We start from the raw sequence: 10,595 nt of genomic DNA on the forward strand, positions 1-10,595 counted from the left end.
AACAGAGGAGAAAAGTTACACAACAAAACAACAAAAAAACACTCCCAGCAACCAGTAGGGATATCTCTGGAGTCCTGCTGCAGTGGGTTACAGACGGTCCCCGGGTTACAAACAAGATACAAACAAGGTTCTGTAGCTTTGTTACAAAAGCAGAGCTCCACTTGTCTGAACCCCCCCCCCCCCCCCGCCACATTTGGCACCTTTTGAGGGGAGGGGGGAGCGGGTACCTGATTTTGACAGTTCAGCTCCCCTCCTCCTTCCCCTGCAGCTGGCCCATTCACAGAGCGCAGCATGCTTCACACATGCGCAACATGGAACCGGCTGTGCAGCCCCAAGGAGATGGCAGCAGCAGTACCTGATAGCCGATTGAAAAATCGGCTCGGGTGAAGACATCGCTGGATCCCTGGACAGGTAAGTGTTCTAATATTAAAAGTCAGCAGCTACAATATTTGTAGCTGCTGACTTTTTTTTCTGAAGGAGCCTGGAGCACCTCTTTAAGTTTAATTTGTATGTAAGTTGGAACAGGTACTTTTTTTTTTTTTTGTGTAACGCCAGCGAAAAAGAGAATTTTTTAAAAATGTTTTTTTAATGTTTTTGGATCGCATAGGGAAGAGCAAAGACCCCTGTAAGGTTTGTTTTGCTGTTTGTGCCCCTGTTCAGAAGATTTCACCTCACTTTCTATCCCTGTGACAACTGGATTTTGAAACTTGTGGGTTGTCGTGGAAACAAGGATTGGCGATAAAGCAGTGATGGCGAATCTTGGCACCCCAAATGTTTTGGAATCACATTTCCCATGATGCTCAACTACACTGCAGAGTGCATGAGCATCATGGGATGGGAATCATGGGAAATGTAGTTCCAAAACATCTGGGGTGCCAAGGTTCGTCATCACTGCGATAAAGCTTCAGTGAAGACACCCTTTTCCAACTGGTAATTCTTACAGGAGTGAATTTCTCTTCCTAGGGGTAGATTTCCTCTCACATCCTGTTGTCTCCCTCCATTTCTGTACACGTTAACTAGAATTAGGTTCAACTAAATGAACGTATTCACTTACAGGGAGAGTATGATAGGGTAAAAAAATTTAAAAAAACATACAGTTGTGTTAAAAATAATAGCAGTCCAACATCGCTAACCAGATCATTCACTGTTTTTGGTATATTAATATTTCTACATTGCAAATAATTTACTAGTAGGTGTAGAGTAATAGAAAACCAACAGACCTGACATGCATGCTGCTGATTTTGTGTGATAATCAATTCATTAATTGAAAGGAGCGTGTTCAAAATAATAACAGTGTGACGTTCAATTAGTGAGGTCATTCAGTCTGTGAAAAAACAGGTGGCCCTTATATAAGGATGAAGGCAGAAAATGTTGTACATGCTGGGTATAGTGCATTTCTCTCTGAAAATCTGAGTAAAATGGGTCGTTCCAGACATTGTTCAGAAGAACAACATACTTTTTATTAAAAAGTTGATTGACGAGGGGAAAACCTATAAAGAAGTGCAGAAACTGATAGGCTGCTCAGCTTAAATGATCTCAAATGCTTTAAAATGGCAACCAAAACCAGAAAGATGGAAAGATGTAGAAGAAGACGGAAAGCTAATTTTCAAATGGCTCGAAGAATAGCCAAAATGACAAAGACTCAGCTCCAGGGTGATCAAAGAAGGTGTAAAGTTACCTGTGAGTACTATAACAATTAGAAGACGCCTTTGTGAAGCCAAGCTATCGACAAGAAGCTCCCGCAAAGTCCCATTATTGAAAAAAATAACACGTTGAAGAGGTTACAGTTTGGCAAAGAACACATTGACTGGCCTAAAGAGAAATAGCGCAACATTTTGTGGACTGATAAAAGCAAGATTGTTTTTTTTGGGTCTAGGGGGACACAGACAGTTTGTCAGATGACCTCAAAAGACTGAATTCAAGCCACAGTACACTATGAAGACAGTAAAGAATGGTGGCGCAGCCATCATGATATGGGGATGTTCCTCATACTATGGTGTTGGGCCTATTTATCGCATACCAGGGATCATGGAACAGTTTAAATACATCAAAATACTTGAAGACGTCATATTGCCCTATGCAGAAGAGGAAAGCCCTTGAAATGGTTGTTTCAAGAAGACAATGACCCCCAAACACACCATTAAGCGAGCAGCATGGTTCCAGACCCACAAGATTAACGTGATGGAGTGGCCAGCCCAATCTCCAGACCTTATTCCAATAGAAAACTTGTGGGGTGACATCAAAAATGCTGTTTCTGAGGTAAAACCTCAAATGCAGAGGAATTGTGGAATGTAGTGCAATCGTCCTGGGCTGGAATTTCACAGGTGCCAGATGTGAAGCAGTTCTCAGAAACGGTCCTTCTACAACCAAATATTAGTTCAGTGATTCACAGGAAAGCTAAATTTTCAAGCCTTTTTCAGTTTATACATTGAAATGTTTGAGTATGTAAAGAAAAATGCACACACTGCTTTTTTTTTTTTGGAAAAGCCTAATGTTCCTTCTTTTTCACTTTCCGTAAGGTAATAATAAGTTTGAAACATTTTTTTTTGTTTTTGATTTTTGAATAGCCTGTGCAGTGTTCCCAATGCATTTCCGTGTATGGAAATGAAAGCTATTAGAAGGATTTTAAGCTTTGCTTACTTTTTTTAAACACACTCCTATTATTTTTAACACAACTGTATTCAGTACATCTCATTAATACGTGCACATTTCTCTATGATTTGTATCTTTAAAAAATACTGAACGTAAACTACTTCCGATCCTTCCAGAAATCTCCTACCTTACTATAGTGAGCTGATAATGCTACATGTGCTGGATTGAAATGTCCGCTGCTGGACTACAGAATACCTCCCCCATTTTTATGGAGATGAGGGAAAGGGAACTCGTCAATGAAAGTGTCCAGATGGAATTGTTGTCTGGTCAGAATTTGTTACCGTGGATAACAAAGACAATTTTGTCTGTAGCCACTTGTGACAGGGTGGATTTGATTTAAATCAAGTCGATTTTTAAATCCTGATTTGAATCACTAGTAAAAAGGCTTGATTTAAATCAACTCGATTTAAATCATAACTTTTAAAAAGCAACTGTCATTTCTGTCCCACAGCGGCTCCTCCTCTGACCCGCTGTTGACTCGCCAACAGTCCCATTCACTTCTATGGGAGGGCTGGTGATGCGGCAGTGACACAACAAGGTGAGGGACGTGGCAGCAGCAGGTGAGTGGATGTCCGCTAACAGGCACTGCCACTATGGATCTGAAATGACAGGTACTCTTTAAATGTAAGGACTCATTCTTGCTGGTAGTTAAAATTTTTAATATTTGCAAACAAAATGAAGGTTTCCTATTTAGAATAATAATCTGTCAGGTTAGTAAAACAGCGATATCAGAACCAATTCAATCATACAGTTTGTAATGTACTTAGATTTGTAGAACAATGGGATAAAGGAATATTTCTGAACTTGGTGTTATCTCATGGTTGCTCTGAAATTGTGTGAATGCATCAATGCAGTGCATGTTATCTCAGCTTGCAGAGCTTGTATTCATTGAATGAGTTTACCAAAAATTTAAATATTGCAGAATATACAGCCTCATGCTAAATAACTAGGCTCCATTTCATGCTGAATCAACTAAATTATTAATGTATATTAAATAGAAAACTATCTTTAGATTTTTACTCCAAAAGCATTTTATTAAAATAAAATTGATAAAAATAAAAAAAAAAATCCAATTTTAATTATTTAAAAAAAAAAAACATTGATTTTTATCCACCCTGACTTGTGATCATGATGCCCATTGTGACCACGTACTAAAGGAAATAGGATAAGAAACACTTTTTTGTAATGATTTTTTCTTCCTTCACAGGCAACCCTGCAGTTCTGCATAGTGAAACCCATCATGGCTGTTGTGACGATAATTCTGCAAGCGTTTGGGAAATATCATGATGGAGATTTTAAGTAAGATTTTCATTTGTTATTGCTAGTGTGTTTTTGTTAAACTTGCTTTCAGCTCCCCAAACTTCTGTCAGGTTTTTCTTACTGGAACAAGTAGAAATTAGGCGCAGATATCACATTACCAGAACATCAGTAAGCTTGGGATGGGGCACAACGGCTCTGGTGAGGCTGCTCTCTACAAAAACTGGGCATACTTTTAAACTAGGGATCCAGACTTGAAGATGCACATGTATAAAGTCTAATGAGCGTCCATCCTAAGTGTTTCAGGGATCTGCCCATTCATCAGGGCTTAAACACAATGGGTAATTATAAGGACTCAAAGCTGGCACAAATTACCAAGAGTCATTTGGTGTAACAGTTGTAGCTAAAAGCAGTGAATGAGTGATTAATTTGTATTTTTGTGCCAGCTTTGGGACCTTATGATTGGCCACTCTGTTTAAGCCATGAAGAGGGAGGTCTTTGAGCCCCCAAAAAACATTGATTGTTGTGTGTTCTTGTTTGTGAACCATTGCTAATAGTAAAAGCTTTTGGACCCTTAGACTGTTTGGCACTCTCATAAGATGTTATACAGGTTTTTTTGGGGTTTTTTTGCTGACTATGCCCTTATTTGGGAAATTTCAGGTGCTGGTGACAGTTTGAGAGCATCAGATGGCAATAAAAACACTGGCAGAAGTCCTATCCCCAACCTATCCTCTTTCCAAACAAATACATTGCAAATAAGTTCTTGATCTCTCTAAATTGCGATCTTAGGTATTTCATTTTTTTCACATATAAGCTGCTAGCACATAGATGAATAGATCATTGAAGCAAAGTCAAGCACTATCCAGTGTAGAGCTAAAACCCCCCAACACAGCCCCAGGTAATGTCACATATACTAAACAAAAGCATCCAAAACACATAGGTGTCCCGAAAAAAAAAAAAGCATATCTTGTGTGTTCCACTTTTGTAAAAACAATATTAAAATGAAAAAACACAAACACAAACACACAAACACACAAACACACACACACACACACACGTAAAGTGCATTGAATCTGTGCAAATGAGGAAAGGGTTTTTGCTAGATACTCACTACTTAGTATTTACTACTGCTGCTACCAGTTCAATGCATGCTTACGTCAACAAGTCTCTGCCCACTGGCATGTTTGTATCCAGATTCAGCCATCTTGCGCGCATATTCAGTGCAAATTACTTTTTAAGTTTATTTTATATCGTTTTAATAAAGTTTTAAAAAAGAGAACACACTTTTATGCTGCTTTATATAATTGTTCTGTATGTGCCCTGTTCCCAAAACGATACAGTAAAGTGGGTTGCAGTGCCTAAAAATGTAGACATGCATATTTACGCTAAAACTGATCATTTAAGTGTACAAGTTGGTGTGAATGAGTCCTTAATGCTGGACTTTTTAGTATTTTAGTTAAGAAAACATTTTAGCTGCAATTTTTGGAAACTGGAGCTGTGGAAGGGGTAAATCCTTCGTCACATTTTTATAGTTGCCTGTTATGCTGGAATACTCTCTTCAGGAGGCTAGAAAAGTACCATGGTGCACGTTTACCTGCTGCCTATCTGGTGAAGTTTCATGCATGTGCTGAATATATAGCTGGAGCACCGACTATATGTACAGAGACCACCAACTCTCTAATCAATTCCATTCAGACCTTCATCTCTTCTCCTATGGCTCTGTGATTTACTCCAGACAATATACTTATAATCTGTACATGTTCTAGGCTTAAAGGTGCCAGGACTCTGACATCATTGGAGTCATATCCTGCCAACTGCAGCCTCTGATTGTTGGTTTATTTTAATGGTGTCATCATGGAGCAGGGTCTAGGAAAGACAGAGATACCCAGGGATTGGTTGTAACTCCATTAATATGATCTCAAAGCCACCACAAGGCTGTGAAATGGATGACCAAAATTAAATCGATCACTGTAATTGCCATATCATACACTACTAGTCTCGTACTGTTTGAAGGATAAGGGTGCCCACGCTCACCTACTGTTCCACAGGATTCAGTGGAGTTAACTTGTTTGATATTGACCATGTTTATTATATTCTATTTCCTTGCAGTGTTCAGAGTGGCTACCTATACATCACAATCGTCTACAACATATCAGTCAGTCTGGCTCTCTACGCCTTGTTCCTTTTCTATTTTGCAACTAAAGAGTTGCTCAACCCCTTTGAACCTGTGCTGAAGTTTCTTACCATAAAAGCAGTCATCTTTTTATCGTTCTGGCAAGGTGAGTGCTGCTGTTGGGTTTGCACTATTATGGTACATGTAGTTATTTATGGTTTATACAGTAAAGGTGTTTTATTATATATTCTTAATACTGTCATCAAGCAGATGGGAAACATGAGGATAGATTAGAGGAACTGAATTTTATTCCCTCTTGAGAAGAGGAGATTAAGGGGGATATGATCAACATGTACAAATACATAAGGGGTCCATATAGTGAATCTGGTGGCGTTATTCACTTTAAGGTCATCAGAGAGGACAAGGGGGCACTCTTTACATTTGGAGGAAAAGAGAGTTCATCTCCAAATATGGAAAAGTTTCTTCACAGTAAGATCTGTGAAAATGGGGAATAGACTCCCTCCAGAGGTGGTTCTGGCCAGCTCAGTAGATTGCTTTAAAAAAGGACTGTGTTTTTTCCTAAATGTACATAATATAACTGGGTTTTATAGGTAAAGTTGATCCAGGGAATATCCTATTGCCTCTCGGGGGACCAGGAAATCATTTATTTTCCCTGCTGGAGCAAATTGGATCATGCTTTGCTGGGGTTTTTTGCCTTCATCTTGATTAACTGTGGGTATAGGATTGTGTATATGGGATTTATGATTTTTTTTTTTTTTAATTTTATTGGAAGTTTATTTTGTTAGAATGTTCCATCACTGGCATGTCATCATTGGTCCTTTTATGAGCATGCCTAGTGACCAAAAGTGAAGAACAAGAAGGCTCTTGACTTTCCAATGCTATAGCTGAGATTTACTTAATGGAGTACTCCAATTTAGGTTGTCTAAATAGTTTTCACAAAGAACATGTGTACTTAGATGAAGTGGGGAATGGTTAGGATCTCCATCAGGCTTTCATCTGTGTCGTTAGCAGGAAGATTTTCCTTCACTTCTGATCTTATAGACTAGGAAGTGAGTAGAAATCTCAAAGTAAGCGGTAATCCCATCTATGTCAGGTCAAAGTGACCTTTTTGGACAATTTCCCCTCTACTCCCATTTTCAGTTACAACTTTCCAATTTTCCAATTTTCCTTTTCCTTTCTGTCCTGCTAACACTGGTCACCATGAATAGATAGGAAGTAGTTCTGGACAGCCGCACTCTGAAAAAATTGCCTTTTACTCAAAATACAGGATCAAAAATACATGCCACAACAGAACGGACAGAAGAGTTGATGCATTTCACACTAATAACCAGTGCTTAATCATAGCTAGCAATCACAGGAATGAAAATCAAATAAATACTTATTGTTGCAGTCCATGTGACTAGGTAATTGGTTAATTGATCATTTGATTCATATGTTAATTAAATTTAATGAGTCACCTGAGATTTCAACAAATGCTGTGAACATAACCAAACATTAAACATGATTGAATAAGGTGCTTCTAAAAAGATCCATGTGCAGAGATATGTGTGGATTGAAAAATGGTTTTATGTGTGAATAACGGTGAAAAATAACATTAATAAATATCAAATTAAGTGATATTTCAAAAGTATGTATATGTATATATGTGAATCAATCTATGTGACTCAATAGTGCTTGAATAAAAAGTTAATAAAAAAGTTAATAATTAAATAGTTAAATATTTGAATGGATATGCTCATTAATTAAATCAAATTAATATTGGTCAATCAGTCCATATACATCAATGGACATTATCAGTGTCGAACAAGTCCATATATACATGCACTAATGAATATGTGAATACATATGTCAATAAATATATGTGTAGAAAAAGGAGAAAAAACTGGAAAAAGGGGTGGTGAAAGGAGGGGGGGGGAGAAGGGGGGGAATCTTAGGTTTTATGTGTAGCGCAGACACTTCTGTGCTGTTATATTTAAGAATACTTCTTTACTCTAACTCTGGTTATCTATTTATCAGGAATGCTCCTGGCCATACTGGAGAGAGCAGGGGCCATTCCAGAAGTCCAGATTATCCATGGCAATACAGTCGGGGCAGGCACAGTGGCTGCTGGGTATCAGAACTTCATCATTTGTATTGAGATGCTGTTTGCGGCCATTGCTTTGCGTTACGCCTTCACCTGCCAGGTCTACAGAGAGAAAAAGGAAAACTCAACAGGTACACTCATAAGTTCCTAAAATGTTATCAAAGTAAAAAAAACCTTTCCTGGAAGTGTTTGGTGGAGGAAGCCGCTCTCTTGACTTGTTGGCTGCATACTAGCTGTGGGGCAATGACCAATAGGTTCAGCTTCACTGCCTGGAATTAGTTCAATTGTTCATGAACTGAAAGTGATTGCATGTATCAGAAGCTTCTAAGAAAAAAGTATTTTCTTCATCACAAAAATCCATATAAATGTGCATATTTCATATCGAGCACTCAACATTTTTTCCTTGTCTTACAGCAAATGTGGCACCTATGCAGAGCATTTCAAGTGGTTTGAAGGAGACGATGAGCCCACATGACATTGTACAAGATGCAATCCACAACTTCTCCCCCACATACCAGCAGTACACCCAGCAATCAATGCAGGACTCTGAGCAAAAATCACAGGGACAGAATGTGAACAAACCAGCAGCCAATGGACACTCCAGCAAGAAAAAGAAGCAAAATGAGAAAATGATGCTTATCATTTCAGACGACGAGCTCTAAGGCCGGAAAGCATTAGCTGTGATCGCTAGACAGAACTATAAGACTGGAAACTGCTAGCTGTATTCACTAGATGGAACTATCTGTAGCCAGTTACTGCAACTGGTTTGGTTTACTGACATTTCAGGCAAAAGGATCTTCTAAAGGACCCAGTGACACCAAACATGTTCAACAAAGGACCTTGCAAGAATTTCTGTATACATTTCAGCATTCAACAGCCCCTTGGAATTTCATCTTGACCAGTGCAATTGTATTGCATGGCTACACCCATCAAAAAAAAAACCAAAACCTCATTATAAAACAGCCACTGAAAAAAATATGTTCCTTTTTTTTTTCTGTGCAACCGATCATTGGCTGTGTTGGTGTTCCATTGCTATATGTTGCTTAAGCTAGAAGAGCATGACTCTCTTTGGGTCTCAAATTGTGTCCCAGCTTCATAGATCCACCACCTTGACAAATGACTGACGTCTGTATTCTCTGGGACTTTCCAGTGCCTGAAAAACCTAGAGACACTGCAGATGGGAGCTTGTGTTCTTCACTCCTGCTGCCTACCTCTTTTCTCATTTCAGCAGCCGTGTAGGCCATCCTACAGTGAGCCTGGGGTGGAACTTCAGTTGGTATGCTGGTAATTCAACATTAGGAAGGATTTTAGTGGACCTCTTCATGGCGCTATCACTGCTGATAATGACTGGTTGTGAAAATAAACAGACAAGGGTGCACTCACCAAAATGGTGACCCCCCCCCCCAAAAAAAAAGCCCCTCCAAAAAAATAAAAATAAGTCAGAAAATAGGCCCGAGGATTTTTGACTGAGCAGCCAACTTTTCCAGGGATCGGGGGGACCTGGCGTTCATTGAGGGCAGTTGATGACAGGATATTCACGGAGTCGGTCCTTCACTGAGATATAAAGGGGATTTCACTGAAAAGGGGCACTGTTATGATTACAGTGCCCCTTTTCAGTGAAATCCCCTTTATATCTCAGTTCCCCTAGCAATCACAATGCCCCATGCAGTCATGCCCCCCCCCCCCCTTTTTTTTTCTTTGGACGGGGGAGCTGCAGATCTGGATCATATTAATAAGCGGGTGATTACCCGCTTGTTAAGATGAAAAGACTCCTGCTCCTCTCGCCTCCTGCTCTGCTGATAGGATAACATCATTGGCAGGGCGGGTGAGCTGGGAGAGGACACACAGGCATGACCTCATAGCTGGAGGTGAGTGGTGCCTGTGGTCTGTGGTAGCCCTGTCTGGACAGTGGTCACCACTTAACTCACTCTGTGAGGCCCGGTCATTTACAGGCCGCTCTTGTTAGGACATGCAGCCCCGGCCGACTGGGCAAATGCTGGTGTGCCCTATGGGCAGTCCGGGCCTGGTCGGCATAAAGAGAGAAAAGCCAACTCCAGCTTGGGAATGAATGTGTGCTGGTCACAGCTGTCAAAAAAGGGTACATTTTTTGTTACTTATGAGCGCATGCTGGTCACAGCCTCCTGTAGACGAAAAAGCCAGTGCAACTTATACAGTAACTCAGTGTATCCACTTCACATCTAAGTCACCATTTACTAACCTGTTTCAAGGCTTTTTTATCTACAGGAGGTTAGGGCCAGCACGGTCTAACGAGTAACATAATATTTACCCCTTTTTTAAGAGGTGCCTTATTTGCAGTATGGTCATTTCCAATGTATTTCAAACATAGGCAAATGTAACAAGACAATTATTTTTTGTAACTATGCGATTAAGAATCTGACAAAGTTAAAGCGTAACTATGGGTAAAATAAAAAATGACATATATGCTGCAATCTGTCACTTGCATAAAAA

The 10,595-nt window shown here is 39.6% G+C and overlaps 1 protein-coding gene across 5 annotated transcripts in view; it reads left to right on the top strand.

The window, feature by feature from the left end:
* The window catches only part of TMEM184A (transmembrane protein 184A), a 72,543-nt gene extending 62,833 nt beyond the window's left edge, over window positions 1-9,710 (top strand). For all 5 annotated transcript variants that reach the window (XM_073636742.1, XM_073636741.1, XM_073636739.1 and 2 more), the window contains 4 exons: window positions 3,860-3,951; window positions 6,019-6,188; window positions 8,060-8,257; window positions 8,541-9,710. In XM_073636742.1, the coding sequence (XP_073492843.1) occupies window positions 3,860-3,951; window positions 6,019-6,188; window positions 8,060-8,257; window positions 8,541-8,788 (708 nt within the window). In that variant the 3' untranslated portion in view covers window positions 8,789-9,710. The remainder of the gene's footprint in view (window positions 1-3,859; window positions 3,952-6,018; window positions 6,189-8,059; window positions 8,258-8,540) is intronic.
* The last annotated feature ends 885 nt before the right edge of the window (window positions 9,711-10,595 follow it).

The sequence above is a fragment of the Aquarana catesbeiana genome, linkage group LG06 (assembly GCF_042186555.1).
Source record: "Aquarana catesbeiana isolate 2022-GZ linkage group LG06, ASM4218655v1, whole genome shotgun sequence".
NCBI lineage: Eukaryota > Metazoa > Chordata > Amphibia > Anura > Ranidae > Aquarana > Aquarana catesbeiana.